Genomic DNA, 20,712 nt, shown 5'->3' with positions numbered 1-20,712 from the left:
GGTTTAATCACTGTAGATTTGAAACATTTAGGAACAGATCCAGAAGTTAAAGAAAGATTAATAATTTCCAGCACAGTCGGCCCAACAGTGGGCCACAGGTCCTTAAACAGTTTTGTTGGTATAGGATCAAATAAACAGGTTGTGCTTTTTGTTGACGTTACGAATTTCGTCAGCATGCTTAGTGAGATACTATCAAATTCTGTAAATCTAGGTAATACCTCAGTAATGGCACCCACCTCAATAGCAGAGTGTAGTGACTGGGTTAAGGCATGCTGGGACATGTTTAACCTAATGTCTTCTATTTTCTTCTCAAAGTAATCCAGGAAATATTGTGCTGTAAAAGGAGGGTGAACTACAGGTGGTTGTCCATGAATACGTGTTGCCACCGTGTCGAACAAGAACTTTGAGTTATGCTTGTTTTTGTTGATCAAATCAGAGTAGTAAGTCCGCTTTGTAGCCAATAATGCATGCTTATAGTCTAAGATAGCATCACGCCACGCAAGGTGAAATACTTCTAATTTTGAATGACGCCATTTCCGTTCTAGACCTCTTGCTTTATGCTTGAGGTCACGCAGATAAGCATTGAACCAAGGTGACTGTGATTTGGGGGAGCGCAGATTTAACACAGGTGGCACAATCATGTCCAGTGTAGTTTTGAGCACTGAGTTTAAACTATCCACAAGTCTGTCAACTGATTGGGTATTTGCCAAATGTGAAGCTAAGTCATCAGGCAGTCCAGCTTCGAGTTCAGTCTTAGTTGATGAGTTGATGCATCGCCGTAGTTCCACTAAACATGGCAGCGAAACTGTAAACTTAATAACTGAGTGATCAGAGACCACTGATGTAAGAGGCATGATGTCAATATTTGTGACAGCAATACCACATGCGAGAACCAGATCCAGGGTATTTCCACTAATGTGCGGCGAGTCCCGAATGCATTGGCGAAATCCTAATGCATCCATAATTTAGCAAAACCTAGATTTATAAATAAGAGCAACACCCCCGCTTTGCGAAGCAAGGCGGGGGTGTCAACCAGCACTCTTCCTAGAGCTGGCCACCCATCTAAACTGAGCAATCGGGGAGAAGGGCCTTAGTCAGGGAGAGGACCAAGAACCTTATGGTCACTCTGTCAAAGCTCCAGCATTCCTCTGTGGAGAGAAGAGAACCTTCCAGAAAGACAACTATCTCTGCAGCAAACCACCAATCAGGTCGGTATGGTAGAGTGGCCAGACAGAAGCCACTCCTCAGTAAAAGGCACATGGCAGCCCACCTGGAGTTTGCCAAAAGACACCTGAAGGACTCTCAGACCATGAGAAACAAAAGTCTCAGGTCTGATGCGACAATGATTGAGCTCTTTGGCGTGAATGCCAGGTGTCATGTTTGGAGGAAACCAGGCACCATCCCTAGAGTGAAGTATGGTGGTGGCAGCATATGCGGATGTGTGGATGTTTTTCAGTGGCAGGAACTGAGAGACTAGTCAGGATTGAGGGAAAGATGAATGCAGCAATGTACAGCGACATCCTGGATGAAAACCTGCTCCAGAGTGCTCTTGACCTCAGAGGGGGGCGACAGTTCATCTTTCAGCAGGACAGTGACCCTAAACACACAACCAAGATATCAAATGAGTGGCTTCAGGAAAACTCTGTGAATGTCCTTGAGTGGCCCAGGAAAACTCTGTGAATGTCCTTGAGTGGCCCAGCCAGAGTCCAAACCTGAATCTGATTGAACATCTCTTGAGAGATCTGAAAATGGCTGTGCATTGGTGCTCCCCATCCAACCTGATGGAGCTTGAGAGGTGCTGCAAAGAGGAATGGGCAAAACTGCCCAAAGATAGGTGCACCAAGTTTGTGGCATCATATTCAAGAAGACATAGTAGAGAAGCTTGAATCTTGGTGAATGCTGGAAAGAGGAGGCAACATCACAGGAGAAGAATGGAAAGCATTGTCAGCACTGCAGAAGGACCAAACCATCCTTATCCTGAACACATCGGACTACGAGGCCAAGGTCATCAACTTGCTCAGTGACTCCAATACGTATGAGTGTCTGAAGAGAGACCCCACGAAAATCATTAACTACCTCCAAAACCTGGAGAAAGAGGGACTCATCAACAGGCAGGCATACTACAGACTGTACCCTGGGGATGCCACTCCATGCATCTATGGGCTGCTCAAAATTCACAAACAGGACGTGCCACTCAGGCCTACTGTATGTAGCACAAATTCCATCACTTACAATTTGGCCAAGCACCTCAAGTGGATTTTGGCTCCTCTAGTGGGTAACTCAACCCACCATGTGGAGAACACACAAGATTTTGTGAACAAGATCAAGGACCTTCAGCTTGAGGCAGATAAAACTATGGTGTCATTCGATGTGACATCATTGTTCACCTGCATCCTCACTGCTGAGGTTGTCACAGCTGTGAGGCAGAGGCTGCTGGAGGACACGTCTCTTCTTGAAAGGACCAATCTTACACCAGACCACATCTGCCAACTCTTGGAGATCTGTCTTAACACCACATATTTCCTGTTCAGGGGGAATTACTACAGGCAGATCCATGGTTGTGTGATGGGGTCTCCGGTATCCCCCATTGTGGCCAATCTGTACATGGAGCTAGTGGAGAAGAGAGCCTTGGCATTGTTCACGGGCATCTCTCCCAGTCACTGGTTCAGATGAGTCGATGACACATGGGTTAAAATCAAGAAACAGGAAGTGGAGGCCTTTACAGAGCACATCAACTCAGTGGACTTCAATATCAAGTTCACACGTGAGGATGCCAGAAACAACCATTTAGCCTTCTTGGACTGTGATGTTACGACTGGAGAGAACAGGCAGCTCCAGACAGAGGTTTACAGAAAACCCACGCACACTGACCAATATCTGCTCTTTCGCTCAAACCACCCCCATAAGCAGCGGCTACGTCCGAGGCTAGCAGCGGCTACGTTCGAGGCTAGCAGCGGCTACATCCGAGGCTAGCAGCGGCTACATCCGTGGCTGGCGGCGGAGGCATCGGTGGAGGCGGTTCATCCAGGCCGAGGCATCGGTGGCGGCGATACATCCAGGCCCGAGGCGTCGGCTACATCCGAGGTTAAACACAAGCTCGGGGTGATCAGGACTCTTCAACACAGATCCCTACAGGTGCCCACAACTACAGAGGGAAGGGCGAAAGAACAACAACATGTACGGAAAGCCCTCACAGTATGTGGGTACCCACGATGGTCACTGGATAAAGTGCAGAAGTCCCAAAGAACAAAGAGACCAGACAGACAGGATACAGAGCCAAGAATAAGAGGAGTGTCTCTCCATTATTTAGCAGGAGTAGTGGCAAAACTACAGAGGATCTTCAGACAGTACAAAATCCCAGTTTACTTTAAACCTGTTAACACCTTGAGACAGAAATTAGTTCACCCTAAAGTCATGATCCCTAGTTACAAACAGAGCATGTGGTGTATTCTATCAGATGTCAGGAAAACTATAATGAACACTACATAGGTGAGACTAATCAGCCGTTGCACAAAAGGCTATACCAGCACCGCAGAGAGGGCGCTGGTGGACCTCAGTCTGCAGTTCATCTCCACCTTAAAGACACAAACCACACATTTAAGGACAAGGAAGTTAAAATCTTAGCCAGTTAAAAGAAATGGTTTGAGAGGGGAGTGAAAGAAGCATTGTATGTGAAACAGTTGAAACCAAGCCTTAACCAGGGAGGGGGTCTGAGACACGCTTTGTCCCCTGTTTACAATGGGGTACTCAGGTCAAAGCAGTTTCAGTCTTTTGTTCATGGTAATGAGTCATTCACGTTAGGAGAGTCGTCAGGAGAGGCCTCAGTCCTATCGTTAGGAGGGACAGCTACCCTGTCATTAGGAGGGCGCTAACTAGAGCACAATAGGAGTTAATTAGAGCCATTGTTAGTCACTAGCCAATAGCGGGCTGCCTCTCGGTCGGAGGGGTCTGGTTAGGTTTACAACTCCAGTTTTTGCTGGCTTCTGTTATTCTTCTCTACAAGAGTCAAGACAGAAGTCAGACTACCAGAGCAAGAATTTCAGCTGAAGAAGCTTCTGCGATTAGAAGCAAAAGGTCCTTGCGTCAAGCAACCCAGTCCAGTCGAAGATTCATGCTTCTCTACTATGGAAACCACCTGGACAACTGAGAGCCTTCACAGAAACATTCAAGAAGACTTGAGGCTGTAATTGCTGCCAAAGTTGCATCAACAAAGTATTGAGCAAAGAGTGTGAATACTTACATACATGTGATTTCTTATTTTTTTTATTATTATTTTGAATAAACTACCAAAAATTAAAAATAAATAAACTTTTTTCATATTGTCATTGTGGTGTGTTGTGAATAGAATTTTGAGGGAAAAAAATGATTTCACTCCATTTTGGAATAAGGCTGTAAATCTGCCCAAAGATAGGTGCACCAAGCTTGTGGCATTATATTCAAGAAGACTGTAATTAGTAAGAAGGCTGTAATTGCTGCCAAAGATGCATCAACAAAGTATCAAGCAAAGGCTGTGAGTACTTATGTACATGGGATTTCTTAAGTTTTTCATTTTTAATAAATTTGCAAAAATTAAAAAAAAACTTTTTCATGTTGTCATTATGGGATGCAGTGAATAGAATTTTGAGGGAAAAAATAAATTTCATCCATTTTGGAATATGGCTGTAACATAACAAAATGTAGAAGACGTGAAGCATCATGAATACTTTCCGCATGCACTGTAGTTAAAATTTCCATAACAGTTGTGGATTTTGTGATAAAAGCATAGATTTTGGTACACATGTAGCAAGGTTAAGTCTGGATTGAAAAGACGTTCCAGCTAGCTTGGCTAACAAGGAATTCCCGTTTGGCTGACCTGGTAGAGTCTTGGTCTCAAGTGCAGGCAATCTGGTGTTCGAATCTCACCGCCATCCCTGCCACAAAAATAAGTCATCCGGTCACAAACATATAGCCAACAGTATTCCAAATAAAACTGGATATTGAGCCATCATGAATTTTCAATACATCAGCCATGGCAGCCATTTGTCAAAATTAAAATTGAAAAATGCTCCAATCATGTTGAAATATATACATATACCACATTATTTGTCTGATCATGGATTCCAAAAAGGTGTCATTTAAACTATCTATGACCACTTTGGAATATGGCTGTAACATAACAAAATGTGGAAAAAGTGAAGCGCCATGAACAATTTCTGGATACACTGTATGTAAAGTGGGGTAAAAAAGTATTTAGTCAGTCCCTGATTGTGCAAGTTCTCCTACTTATAAAGATGAGAGAGGTCTGTAATTTTCATCATAGGTACACTTCAACTATGAGAGACAAAATGAGAAAAAAAAATCCAGGAAATCACATTGTAGGAATTTTAAAGAATTTATTTGTAAATTGTGGTGGAAAATAAGTATTTGGTCAATAACAAAAGTTCAGCTCAATACTTTATATAATCTTTGTTGGCAATGACAGAGGTCAAACATTTCCTGTAAGTCTTCACCAGGTTTGCAAATGGTAAAAAAATGGACTGCATTTATATAGACGCTCAAAGTACTTTACAATTATGCCTCACATTCACCCCGATGTCAGGGTGCTGCCATACAAGGCGCTCACTACACACCGGGCAATAGCGGATTAAAGACCTTGCCCAAGGGCCCTTAGTGATTTTCCAGTCAGGCGGGGATTTGAACCCAGGATCTTCTGGTCTCAAGCCCAACACCTTAACCACTAGACTATCACCTCCCCTAAACCATCACCTCCCCCAAAGATGCTGGAAGACCCAGCTATGTTGCATCTTCAATGCTCTCACTGATGGAAGGAGGTTTTGGCTTAAAATCTCATGATACATGGCCACATTCATTCTTCCCTTAACACAGATCAGTCGTCCTGTCCCCTTTGCAGAAAAATAGCCCCAAAGCATGATGTTTCCACCCCCATGCTTCACAGTAGATATGGTGTTCTTGGAATGCAACTCAGCATTCTTTTTTCTCCAAACATGACTAGTTGAGTTTTTACTAAAAACTTCCATTTTGGTTTCATCTGACCACATGATATTCTCCCAGTACTCTTCTGGATCATCCATATGCTCTCTGGCAAACTTCAGACGGGCCTGGACATGTACTGGCTTAAGCAGGGGGACACACCTGGCACTGCAGGATTTGAGTCCCTCTCTACGTAGTGTGTAGCCTTTGTTACTTTGGTCCCAGCTCTCTGCAGGTCATTCATCAGGTCCCTCCGTGTAGTTCTGGGATTTTTGTTCACCGTTCTCATGATCATTTTGACCCCACAGGATGACATCTTGCGTGGAGCCCCAGATCGAGGGAGATTATCAATGGTCTTGTTTGTCTTCCATTTTCTTACAATTGTTCCCACAGCTGATTTATTCACACCAACCTGGTTGCCGATTGGAGAGTCACTCTTCCCAGCCTGGTGCACATCTACAATTTTCTTCCTGGTGTCCTTCAACAGCTCTTTGGTCTTGGCCGCGGTTGAGTTTGGAGTCTGACTGTTTGAGGATGTGGATAGGTGTCTTTTATACAGATAATGAGTTCCAACAGATGCCATTAATACAGGTAACTGGTGGAGGACAGAAGAGCTTCTTAAAGAAGTAGTTACATGTCTGTGAGAGCCAGAAATCTTGTTTGTTTGTGGGTGACCAAATACTTATTTTCCACAACAACTTACAAATAAATTCTTTAAAAATCCTACAATGTGATTTCCTAGATTTTTTTTTCTCATTTTGTTTCTCATAGTTGAAGTGTACCTATGATGAAAATTACAGACCTCTCTCATCTTTCTAAGTAGGAGAACTTGCACACTCAGGGACTGACTAAATACTTGTTGGCCCTACTGTAGATGGAGTGCTTCTTTTTTTTAACATTTTGCAATGATCAGCTTTGACTCAAGTGTCAGAACTGCAAAAACGGGAACATACTTGAATCACTGACTGCTGATAAACCAATGCTTTACTCCTACAAGTGCAATACATCACCATGTGACCTCCCTCAGCATATCATGTGACCATGTGACACCAGGTTATTAAAACACTCTTCAAAAACATCACATGATGTAAAAACTCCTCGTAGCTCACAGCTTATGCATTTAATTTTTTTTCGCAATTAGAAAGACGTGACCGTGCATTTTGCTCACATACTGACAGATATTCATACAAACTGAAAGAAAGGGGGGGGGGGGGGCATAAGATGTTCAGGCCACAGTACAGCGATGTATAAAGTAAGGAGGAAATAGACACTCATGTTACTTTGAGAGTGTCATTTGGGATTCTGGAGGATATGGGTATTTTTTGTGAACAATAATGTCCATTATATACTTCCACAGTTGCTGTTCTTCATTATAAAGCTCAGAGAGGTGAGATGTCTCTCCCTCAGGAGATCGTCTCAGGAAATGTTTGAATCCACTGTCCCTCATTCAGTTGATCTGCATCCTTCCACTTTGTTGCTGTCATACATCCAGTTGTTAAAATTTGTTTCCTTGAAGTGAACCAGGTTCCAACATTGCAGGATCACAATGAACGGTAAAGCAATGATCTTTCCCAGTGTTATTTCTACCTGGTTCTTTTGATGTAAAATTCTGCCCCTTACCAAAAACCAAACCATTGTATTCCTCATTTTGAGTTTATTCAAGGTCACGTTAGAAACCAGGCCTGGGACCCTCACAGACAGTGTCCATCTTGTGAAAGGCCCCTAAAATGAGTCATACAACAATTTTTATACCTTGTGGGTGTTAACATGGGTGTGGTTTAGTCTCATATTTCTAATGTTACTGGCTCTCACCAACAGGGGGAGCTCTCCCTGTATCTGAAACTTGGACAGATGATAGAGTAAAACTTAACACATTTCTCAGAACTTCCAAACAAATAACACAAATACTTAATAGCTAACATAAAACAAAGAATTAGCACAGATATTATCTAACACCAGGGATTGTGTAAGATTTTCCCAGAAAGTCTTAACTTTTGCACAAGATACCATATGGCGAAAAGTACCTTTACCTTCATCCTGCTCACCCATCTTATGTATTCAAACAGGGGTAAAATGGAATTTCATATAAAACAGTAATTTTCAAAGTTTAAATGAAGATTTGAGTGAGTTCATTAGTTTGTGTTGATGATTAACTCTCCTAGAATGGACTTTCCTCTATTACTGTTAGTTTTGCTGATTACAGAGATGTCCGCCTGATTTATTTATTGGTAATTTTTGGTGTTCTGTATTATACTGAAAACACTTTCTTCTGCGGGATCTTAATTAAAACAGTGACAAGTTATAGCCTACATTTTTGGTCCTAATATGGTTCAGAATATTTGTCCTACCCAAAATCATTTATTTCTTTTTTCCGGCAGGAATTCGACTGTACAGACTGAGTGAAGCTTCAATTGCCGCTGCCCGATTTTTTGTTTGTGAAACCTTATCCTGCTTGTCGCACTCTCAATGTTCCACCCTGTTAGGCTATGTTATGGAGAGTATTTGTCTAAGAAACAAAAGTTAAAACTAGATCTGACATTACAGAGTGGTAACAGAGGCCGCAATGCTCATTCAAGGAATAATAACAGTTAAAAAAAAATCATTGTAAACTTCGGGAAGGTTTACAGTTTTTTATTTCTTTAACAATAAATGTCTTTATTTGTAACAGGTGGGCCGGAGTACATTTTGCTGCATTCATTAATTTTCTATACACGCTTACTCCAGTTGAGGGTCACGATGGGGAGGGGGCCTGGAGCCTATCCCAGCAGACATACGATGAGAGGCAGGTACACTCTGGACAGGATGTCAGTCTATCGCAGGGCCACATATAGATAGACAGACACACCTACAGTTAAAGTTTCCTGTTTAACCTGCATGGCTCTGAAAGTGGAAGGAAGCCAGAGCACCTTGGAAGGAACCCACATGAACATGGGGAGTACATACAAACTCCACACAGAAAGGACCAGGCAGGAAGTGATCCCAGAACTTTCTTGCTGTGAGGGAACAGAATTAACCACTAATCCGCTGTGCCACCCATTTTGGCTCAACTCATGATAATTACAGATCACTGATGTGTCACACAAATAAATACACACGCACTGTCGCACATCTTGGAATACGCGTGTAATGATGTATGCATTGTGTGGCTTCTTCAGACATCTTTACACCTGACATCATCTTTACACGGGTGTGTGTTCCACTGCTGTGCAAAGCTAGCTGTGTGCCCTCACATTGTCTCCCACAGACAGTTGTGCACAGAGGTGCAAAACCCAACTGTCTATGTGCCAACGGAATGCAGCAAAATTATTCACCAATTTTCATAAATAAGTAGATTGAAGAATAATTCAATGTTTGAAATACTGTCAGGATTTCCTTCAGAGCCTGGTTTTAACTCTGGTTTACCTGTCATGTGTTAGTTTCTCCACTAGATGGCGACCTCAGTTTTGTTTCACACCTGGATCAGATGAGTGACTGATTATTGACAGACTATTTAAACCCTGACTTTCTGTTCATGTATCCCAGATACTTGCGTGTGGAGTTTGTCTGTTGCCTTGCTTGCCTTGTTGTGCCTCGTCAGCTTCCAGAGCCACCTTCGATGATCCAGGCAGTCTCCAAATTTGGAGACTGCCCAAATTGACCAGCAAAAAACGTCTCAGTGTTGTAGCTGAAATAACAGAGAAGATGTCCATTCAGTGGTTTCCTTCAGAATGGTAGAAAGTAGAGTTCTTTGGTCCCAATGTTGTGGTCATCAGCTTCCACAGCCACCTTCGATGTTCCAGGCAGTCTCCAAAAGGATCAAACCTGAATGCCACCCTGTGACCTGGACTGCGTCTTCCAGCTGTGCTCTTAAGATGCCGAAGAGTCCCGCAGCATAAGCTCAGGTAATCTGGCCTCCTCTCTAATTCCCGTATTAGAGCGAACTGTCTCTTCCTGGTGTTCCAGATGATTCTGGTGCAGCTCCCAAGCGGACCTGGATCCTGGCTCTGACTACCTGCACAGCAACATCACTTTGGAACTCCTCGGCTCTTGACTCACAGCGCGTCTCAACTACAAGCCAGTTAAGTTCCTCCTTGTCTCAGTGGGATACTGTTCTCACTCGATCCTGTTTGTGACTGCTATGATAAAGAACTGTTCCAAGAACTCTTCCTAAGAACCGCATGAATTCTGATATCATACAGTTGAGAACCCAGCTGTATCAAGTATTATTTAATTGGAACTGTCAAAACACGCAGCACTTGACCTCTGACCTTTGGATACAACTTATGCACTATGAACAATTCCTGAACAGTGAACTTTATTTCCTGACCTCTGAAACAACCTGTGTTAAACCTCTTATGAACTGTGATTGTTTTGAGGCTCCAGTATTACGAGTGCATTTGCTCACCCTGTGTATCTTTATTCCCCATAGTCCCTGGTCTCGGAAGCAAGCGTTCCACCACCTGGTCCTGAACCCTGAAACCTTAGTTGATATTATCTTTCAAGACTGGCTCGGAATCCTGCAGCTCCTTCATTTCACCGCCAGGAGGCGGGCCATCTCTCCACACTGCAGGCACCCCAGTGGCAGGACTTCATGAGTAACGAAGCACAAGACACGTACCTGCAAGTGGCTCATTTAATTACAGCCAACACACGCACAAAATCCTCACTTGCATACTGCTGTCTGTCGCATTACCACCCACTGTCAATTGTACAGTTAGTCTTAGTAAATCACTTGTAAAATTGTTTCCACTCCAGCGTGCAAAAGTTTGGATTGCCCGCACAACTTAGCACTTTTTAATCGGGGATCTTAGTAAATCAGACACAGTTACAGTTGTTTGGCATTTAAACATGTCTGGCAAAAAAGTTGTTTCCTTGATTTGGGGGGGAGGAAAATCTTGAAAAAAGAGGTACTTTCATTTTCCCAGATCAAGCACGTCACACCACTGCCATGGACAGATAGCTAACCAAATACTGATTTACAGCAGGATCAGTTTCAAACCCACTTAAGGAAAAAAAGGATACAGAGGGGAGATGTATTTTGTGAGGGGAAATTCAGGGGACACATTTGACTACTCTTCTAAATATTTATGCTCTCCCTAACTCTGATTAACAGTTTTTTAAACAGATATTTGGTTTAATAATAGCAGAGACTCAGGGGGTTGTAATTTGCAGGGAGATCTCAACGTCAGACTGAATCCTAAACTGGACTCCTTAAATGTATCTATAGCTCAGCCCAATTTGTTAAACCATAAAATTAATGTTGATATGATGGAAATCAGCTTGTTTCATATTTTGAGACAAATCCAAGAAATATACTTTTTTTTTTTCTAATCCAGATTTGGTACATTCCTGGATTGGTTATTTTCTCACTTTTGCCAAAGAGCTATATGATATGGGAAGCGTGGATTTTTCAGATCATAGCCCTATTTATTTAAAATTAAATCTTGAACAGTATTGTGGAGATATCTTATGGCAGCTAAATACTTATGTACTGAATCATATGAAGCACCAAATTAAAAAGGATATAGCTGAATACTTGGATCAGAATGACAATGGTTAAGTTTCCCCTCCAATATTATGGGATGCATGTAAAGATGTGCTTCGTGGAAAAATGATTGTTATACAGTCCTCACCTAAAGAGAGCTAGACAAGAAGAATTAGATCAATTGGAAGCAGAATAAAAAAATTAGAACATTATCAGAAAGAACTTCTTAGGAAGAAAAAGAATGAAATAAATGAGATGTACACAAGATATACAAAGTTAACCTTTACAAAACAGACATATTATGAAGCGGGATCAACAGAGTAAATTATTAGCATATAGGCTGAAAAAACAAGCAGAGAACTCAATTCATAAAATAAAAAATCTTATCACTAATTTGATGCACTATAAAGTAAAATAAATACAAAGTTGTTTTGAAAAATGTAATCAAAAATTGTAAAATTTGATGGATGGAAAATAAACAGATGAGTTCTTCATGAGGATTCGTCTGCCCAAATTGACCAGCAAACAAAGGCACAATGTTGTAGCTGAAATAACAAAGAAACCCATTTAGTGGTAAATTAATTCCAAAGGAGGGAATGGACAAACCAGTTAGCATGCTGAATCAGGATTACAAAACCTTTACCCATATAACCAAAAACATAGAGGGAATGCTACCACAAATTATTAGCCTTACATACAGGTTTTGTTCAAGAAAGACAAACTCAGGATAATATCAGGACATTACACGTAATTAACCATATAACAGAATTCAATTTAGAAGCAGTAGGTCCAGATGCAGAAAAAGCATTTGAGTGTGTAAACTGGTCTTTTTTGTACAGAATTCCAGATGCATTTGGATTTTATAGTACATTTATTAAAATGATACAAGATCTCTGATACTCCAAGGGCAAGAATTAAAATTAATGGATCTTTTCCAAATTTCTTTTCATTGGAGTGAGGAACAAGACAGGGTTGCCCAATTAGCCCTGCTTTGTTTGCCATCTTTATTGAGCCCCTGAGCCAGTAGATTAGTCAGGATGACAAGATTAAATGAACAGCAATGAAGGGGAGAACCAAAGATTCCCTTGTTTGCTGATGACATATTTGTGTATCTGTCTGACCCAGATCAATCATTGGTGCAGTTATTTGCACTCTTGGAACAATATGGATCCTTCTCCGGATACAGGCTGAATGCTCCAAAAACACAAATCCCTAGATTTAAATATAACCAATTAGTAAATATGAAGAGGAAGTACAATTTGAAGTGGGATGTAGAATCCATGAGATATTCGGGTGTAAATATCCCTACAGATTTGTCAAAATTGTTCTCACTTATAACTCTCCCTCTAAACAATAAGATTAGGGAAGACATGAGGAGATAGGAACCAATACTTTTTTGAAAACTCTGGATGACGTGTGGAATCAGTTAAAATGGTTATTTTACTGAGAATGTTGTAGCGCTTTCAGTCCCATCCACTGGATCTATCTGATCAACAATTTCAGGAATGGGACAAGCATATATTGAAATACATTTGGCAGGGATGAAAACCAAGAATCGGATATCAGAATTTACAACTGGCAAAAAGCAAGGGTGGGGCTTCTCTCCCATGCATAAAAGGTTACTGCAGCTCAATTGAGACTGTTAATATGCTGGTGCAACCCAGAATACTGTGGTAGATAAAGGAGATTTAAAGTGCTATTATCATAGGAATTTCCAATTCAAGCTGTAATTGGGGATAAGGGCCTGACAAAAAAAAAATTGAACTGGGAAATCCATGGATTTGTTTGTCACTTAAGATGTGAAACAAGGTAATAGCCCAAAATCACCTGAAGGAGGCAGTAAAAGGTTTGAGAAGGTGTATGTTTGATCCAGATTGCATGCCTAAAAGATGGGAGGCAAGGTTTAAGAAATGGGTCTCACAGGGGACTATGAACAGGTTCCAGAACCTGGAACGGCACTTTGGCTCGAATAAGTATGATTTTTACAGATTCTTTCAGGTCCAACACTATATTGACCAAATTCAGAAGGGGTGTACAGTCAGGATTCTTGAACGAGTGGCACAAGAGGTGGAGGACACTAATGCAGACCCACAGGCAGAGATGAGGGAATTATCAAAAGGCTTTATCTGGAGGCAAAGCAGTGGTTCGGTACATGTGTAGGCAGGCAGCGATATAGAGGTAACAGGCAGATGTTAGGCTGAGGCATAGTCAAAAATAAGCAATGTTCAAAAAACACAGTATGCAGGCAGAGTCCAAAAAACACAAGCAGGGCCACACACGGTGAGGCAAACAGATCAACGCCAAAACTATGGCTTGAGAAAAAAAAAAAAAATTCTGGGACAAGGGCAAAAGCACAAGGCATGGAGGACAACAAACTAGCAGTGGAGAACATGAAAGATGGGGCTTAAATGCAGGTGGGGTAATCAGAGCGTGATAAGAGTCAGGTATGGTGAAGATGAGGACGTGACAAAGATGAATCCAGCAGGTGCAAGAGAGTGCAGGAAAGCAAAACTAAGTAAACAGAAGCAGAGTGAAAGCTGGGGCAAGAGAGTGCAGTACAATTAAACACAAAGCAGACAGAAGCAGAGAATTCAGAGCAGCACAGAATTCAGTGACAAACTAGAAAATAAAATGAGACCAAAAAGGTTCAACAACAAAAAAGATCAAGACTAAACTAGAACGGAACTACATGTGGCAACAGTATATAGACAGACAGTACAATCAGTGACTGAAAAGAAACAGAAAAGCAACAACAAAGTAAATAAAGGGCAGACACTAAACTAAAACGGCACCCACTATGACGCAAAAGAAAACAACCAAACAGAAAATCACCGGGCAGGCTCACAGGAGGGCAAAACCATAACAGGAGCCCAAAGAGGGCAAAAACATATGTACACTCCTAAACTGGGATAACATTTTGCTTAAAATCTTTATAGATGCTTACTTTGTTGGCTCAAGCCAGAAAATCATTTCAAAAATCTATAAGGGGTTACAACAAACAAAAGGTAATTCACCTTATGTATAACAAAAATTAGAAAGGGAAGTAAATTTAGTTCTAAAGGAAGAGAATTGGGAGAACTTGTGTGAGATACAATGGAAAGTCTCAAGTTCATTCATATGGCAAGAGTTTTGCTAGAAAAACGTTATTAGGTTTTTCATAATCCCAACTCAAGAGACATTATACCAATTCCTCCCCATGCTGATGACAGTGTGGGCACCGCAAAGCACATCATGTTCACATTTTCCAGTCTTCGAGTCCTTTCTGGCATGAGGTTCATGAAGTTTTGCAAAACGTTTTTCAGATGGACATTCCATTTAAGTTAAGAGTCCTTATATTTGGGTACTTTACCTTCAAAAAAATGGGTCCTATAAGGACAAATACTTATTTCAAATCCTAAGCGCTGCTAGTATAAAAATCATTACTAGAAGGTGGTTAAGACCAGGAAAACCTACTGTAGAGGAATGGATTGACATAATCTATATTTTTAAGATGGAAAGCACAATACTTTTGCTTTAAGACTGTAACAGGGTTTTTTTTTTTTTTTTTTAAATGGATAATCTGTCACACCAGCATGACTATCACTCATCTGAAGTAAATTTTGTCCCTTCTGGTTTCTTATACATTCCCTTTTAAAAAGGATTTATGACTTTGAGGTTTACCCCAGCTAATATTACTTTTATTATCATTTAATGTTGTTTGGTGTTTTTGTATTCTATCTTACTTTAAATTATGGTTAGGCTTATATTACAGTGTATTTGTATTCATGTCCACTGAGTTCTTGGTTGCTTCAGTATTATTTATCGAATCTGTGATGCCTTATGGATTACAAATGAAAATTTCTAGATGGCTAAATGAGAAAATTATAAGTATTATCAATGATTGCATGGACTTGGAATTTGTAATAGAGAATTTCAAAACAGAAAATCCACCAGCATCCACCAAAACTCCTCTGGTCATACCTCAGCTGAACTTCATCCACCTACTCATTCATTTTCTTCCTTCCAGCTTTCCACCCTCGCTGAATGAAATCTCACATCTCATCCGTAAATCCAAGCCATCCACCTGTCAGTTAGATCCCCTCCCTACAGTTCTGCTTAAAGCCTGCCTCCCTTCCTCTGGTCCCCCTCGTCTCATCACCATTCATTCCTCTTTGACCATTGGAACTGTTCCTGCATCCTACAAAACACCTGCAATAACCTAGTGTTAATCCCACCAATTTCAGTAACTTCCATCCTGTTCTACCCTTCATCTCCAAAATTCTTGAAAAAACAGCAGCTGTCCAAGTTCACTTCCATTTATCTCAACGTAACTTGTACAATCAGTTCCACTCTGGTTTCTGCCCCTTTTACAACGCAGAAACTGCACTCATAAAAATCCTAAATGACCTCTTCATGGCAGGTGATCTGGTTTCCTCACTATTCCTATCTCCTTGACCTGAATGCGGCTTTTGACATTTGTCATATCATGCTCAATAGATGATACTTGATTGGCATTACCCACACCTCATCAGACTGGTTTAAATCTTATCTCTCAGGCTGCACTCAGTTCATCTGGCTCAAAACATCAGATCCCAGCCTTCCACTGTCACTTCAGGTGTGCGCCATGGCTTTGTCCCAGGGCCAGTTCTCTTCATCATTTACCTCCTCCCCCTTGGCAATATTTTCCACAAATACATGAACTTCCACTGCTACGCTACCTCTCCAGCAAACCCACTTCCACTCACTCACCTGCCTCCTTTACAGATTGCCTTGCAGAAATAAAATCCTGGTTCTCCTTAAGTTAAGCAGTGATGAAACAGAGGTTCTCATTGGGACAAAATCAACTCTATCAAAACAGAGTTTTCCTTTGGTTATTGACAACTTCTCTGTCTCTCCCTCCCCACAGGTTAAGAGTCTCAGTGCCATCCTCGACAGTACTCCATCTTTCCAATCCCACATCAATAACATCACCCAGTCTGCATAATTCCACCTACTTTATATAGGGTTTGAAGGATCACTTCAAAACAACTTCACAGATTCTCACCAAATTTGCACCAGAGATATTAGGGCATGGAAGACTCCACTGAATTTATGAGGTGCTCCAAATCCGGATTGGCGGATGTCAGATTGCTCTTACTTGTTTTTTATTCCTGTACGATATCCGTGAGTGTGGAGAAAAGTGCCTATAAATGCATTGATCGTTTCAAAACAAAGCAACAGAAGACCCTTACCAAAAAGTAGTATATGCAAGTATGTTTCAAGTATACTTCTAGTTTACTTTTTATATACTTATCAGTACTATTTTTTGGTAAGGGGAAACCTGCTTAAACTCAAACAATTTTAAGTACATTTTTAAGTTTTAAAGACAAAACAGTGTTTGGTAGCACTAGTCAGTAACAAGAAGATCCCCAGTTTGAGGCCAATTCTGCTCACTCTTTGTACATCTGTCACAAATCATCAGTCATAAACGGGTGATTCTTAGACTACGGGCACTTATGTCCTTTGATCATATTGTATGAAAAACAGAAAGGGAAATTTCACACTTTTATAGTTATCTTTACAATGAAAGTGTTAAGAAATTTGTTCTAGTAGTCTATGATGACTTTTTCACCTTTTTTCAGCATCATTATATGCAAATATTGCCGTTTTGTGCTTGTCCCACACCCAGACTTTTGATCTTCAATGATTAAAAATGAATGGTAAAGAAACGTTTTTTCTAATGTTTTAAAATATCAGTAAAATAATCAAAACATAATTGGGGTATTCAATGTCATACAACTGATTTTTTTTTAAACAAAATGTAGTTGTCCCACACTATTGCCGTAATTTCCACCACAACACTGTAATGTCCCTTTAAACAGTTTGTATGAAAGATTGTTTGGGTAGTTTCTATGGAGATAAACAGTGACATCAGAGCACATGTATATAGCGCCAAATCACAACAAACAGTTGCCCCAAGGCACTTTATATTGTAAGGCAATGGTGTGGTGGATATTACATTTACAAGGCCAATAGTGCCTGTAAAGAATCACCCAAACCTGTGCCAAATAAACATGCAGCTCTGCATGTTGATCCTCGAGTGAAAACAGGACAACCCAAAGGAAAGCAACGTTGAAATTACTTTTACTTGCTGAAATTTAAGCTAACTCTTTAACTGGATGATTTGACAGTTGTGGATGGTGTACACCACTATTTATTGTCCGATTTGTCCAAGAGATTTTTTTTTTAGGACAACCAATTTAATTTTAAAATCACTGGAATGTTCACAACTTTGTCATCAAAACTAATAAATACAGCAATATCTACATTTAGAAAATCATCTGAATTCCATTTTTTAATCAAAAACTTATCAATGTTGCTATGAAACAGTGTACAATACACACCAAACAAATTTACACCAATGTCAACAGCAAAAAATTGCTTTCCTGTTCATGACAATATACAACACGTTACATTAGTAAAAGTTGTGCGCTGTCAAGTCTTTATATCTGAGAACCAGCAAAATGCATTTTACCAGAATGAAAAGCAAAATGCAAAACTGACAAATTTAGAATTTTATGATACAATATACAAAAAACTAAATATGTACAACCCAGTCTGTATTCTAACAGTGTGATTCTATCTATGAACTGAATCATAATTAACCAGGAGAAACAGTCCAACCATAAATCAACATGTAATTTTAACCCCTCACCATCTGCCTCATTTTGGCTGGTCAGTATCTCACAAATAAAAAGTGAAATTTCCCTTTTTTTAATGTAAAAAAAACCTTTTGTTCAACTCACTTAAGAATGATAAACAGAAATCATATTTTCTGATTAATGCTGAGCTACTCGTTTTTTTGTGATCCAAAAGGATTTTGCAATACTTTTGTAAATAAAAGCCAAATTCCAGTTGGTATGACGTAACACTTTCAGATCAAAAATGGAACATTTCACTTGGCGCAACCGTCAGTAAAGACGTGACGGACATCGTTAAAATTCCACATCTTGCAAATGTGTCATCTGTTTTGTCTGCAAGAGAGAGAAAGAAAAGATGTCACAATTCTTGCAATGTACAATAAGATGACATAAGGAAGACAGATGAGGATTATATGCCGGCTGAGAAGTTATTATTTTGCCTGGTCTCATTAACACTGGGTTGTTCAGATCCAAAAACACAAAAACAATGCTAATTACTGACAAATTAGAAAATCAAAGCTGTCTATAAAATATTGCCAAATACATCCTGAAATTGAAATCACTCATGTTGCTTAGTTAAGCTGTAAGAACAGTATAGTTATGTTTGAGCACACTGGGGTCTCACCAGTTAAAAATACAGTGAAACGGGATGAGATATTCTGGATCTGCAAGCGGACCAGGCAAGTGAGGTAATCAGCTCGCTCCCTTGATACGATGTCACACTCATGGTAAGGCAACACTTCCAGTATTCCAGCCTCTTGGCACCACTGTGTGAACTGCTTCTTCTTTTTTGCCTCTGTGCTCATTCTGAACACACATAATACAAACACCACACATTTTAGACATTTATTCTCCATTGATTAGATTTTTAACAAAAAACATCACAGACAAGCTATCCTACAAGCATACAGTTGAGCTTATACTATGCATCCAGAAAATATTCACAACCCTTCATGTTTTCCACATTTTATGTTACAGCCTTATTTCAAAATAGAGTAAATAATTTTTTTTCGATCAAAATTCAACGTGACATGAAAATTTTTTTTTTTTTTTTTTTAAATGTTCCACTCAAGGATGTTTACAGAGTTGTTGTGAAGCCACTCCTTTGATATCTTGGCTGTGTGCTTAGGGTCATTGTCCTGCTGAAAGATGAACCGTCACCCCAGTCTGAGGTCAAGAGCGCTCTGGAGCAGGTTTTCACCCAGGATGTCTCTGTACATTGCTGCATTCATCTTTCCCTCAATCCTGATTAGGGTTGGGTATTGAGAACTGGTTCTTTTTGAGAATCATTAAGAAATGATTCAATCCACTGGCATCTCTAGCCTTTTTGCTTAACGATTCCCTTATCAGTCTTTCAGAGCCGTTGTTTTTGAGGGTGTTCATCAGGAAAACTATCATAATTTTCTATGTTGATTGCAGACCCCTGCAGCGGGTCTGTAATCAACCGTTTCTGCAGCAGCGGCCCTTGAAGCAACGAAGCAGTGTTCCAACCCGCTGCTTCCTTGATTCTCTGCTTCGCTGCTTTTCAGAAGCGGCAAGTCCACTTCTTAACCCCTCTCAAAGCCATTAAAAGATGTCAATCGTGAATCACTTTTGTGTGGATTAAAGTCACTAACTGGGACTCTTGCCTTGCTGTGGGAAAGAAATGAGAATCATCCTCCGTTCCGTTTGCACAGCTCCAAATGCTGTGCTGCTCTCTGCTGAATCAAGTTAGAAAGTTAGAGTCCAGTTGAAATTACTAACTTCAAAGCGAATCACTGTTTTAAATCAAATGACACCTCCTTCCAAGCAATGTCATACAGACAACAAACCAAAAAATTTTTTTTTTTCCTCCCAAAACGAGATGCCGTCCGTGTTTTATGAATTAGATCCTGGCGTGCAGCACAGCCAGCTGAGCTCAGCTCAGAGCCTATGGAGTTAAATTTGTGCTAAATGACAGATTTTGTTTAATTCTATGTCCAGAGATCAAGGATCCACCATGTACAGATTTTATTTATGTCCAGAGATCAAAGATCCAGTGACCAATTTCATATTTATTTACTTTAAGACTCAATAAAATGTTGTTGCCATAGAAAACCTGTAAAGCCTACTTTTAGTACACAGAAAATTTACAGGAGGTATTGATAAGGAATCAGATCGATAAGCGGAATCGATATTGATAAAATCTTATCAATACCCATCCCTAATCCTGACTAGTCTCCCAGTTCCTGCTGCTGAAAAATATCCCCACAGTATGATGCTGCCACCACCATGCTTCACTGTAGGGATGGTGCCTGGTTTCCTCCAAACATGACGTCTGGCATTCACACCAAAGAGTTCAATCTTTGATTCATCAGAGAGCAGAGAGAGCCAGATTTTGTTTCTTGTGGTCTCAGAGTCCTTCAGGTGCCTTTAGGTAAACTCCAGGCGGGCTGCCACGTGCTTTTTTTCTTTTTTTTTTTTTTTTTAAATACTAAGGAGTGGCTTCCGTTCGGCCACTCTACCATACAGGTCTGATTGGTGGATTGTTGCAGAGATGGGTGTCCATCTGGAAGGTTCTCCTCTCTCCACAGAGGAATGCTGAAGCTTTGACAGAGTGACCACCGGGGTTCTGGTCACCTCCCTGACTAAGGTCCTTCT

At 40.5% G+C, this 20,712-nt stretch overlaps 1 protein-coding gene across 4 annotated transcripts in view; it reads right to left on the bottom strand.

Moving 5' to 3' along the window:
* Positions 1 to 17,568: 17,568 nt before the first annotated feature.
* tasor2 (transcription activation suppressor family member 2) overlaps positions 17,569 to 20,712 on the bottom strand; it is an 81,803-nt gene continuing 78,659 nt past the window's right edge. For all 4 annotated transcript variants that reach the window (XM_034176146.1, XM_034176147.1, XM_034176149.1 and 1 more), the window contains 2 exons: positions 18,719 to 18,900; positions 17,569 to 18,426 (listed from right to left, as the gene is read on the bottom strand). In XM_034176146.1, coding sequence (XP_034032037.1) covers positions 18,332 to 18,426; positions 18,719 to 18,900 — 277 coding nt within the window. In that variant the 3' untranslated portion in view covers positions 17,569 to 18,331. The remainder of the gene's footprint in view (positions 18,427 to 18,718; positions 18,901 to 20,712) is intronic.

This window comes from Thalassophryne amazonica, chromosome 8 (genome assembly GCF_902500255.1).
Source record: "Thalassophryne amazonica chromosome 8, fThaAma1.1, whole genome shotgun sequence".
Classification (NCBI taxonomy): domain Eukaryota; kingdom Metazoa; phylum Chordata; class Actinopteri; order Batrachoidiformes; family Batrachoididae; genus Thalassophryne; species Thalassophryne amazonica.
Note: the sequence above shows the minus strand (reverse complement) of the source record. Positions and strands in the feature narration are given on the sequence as shown.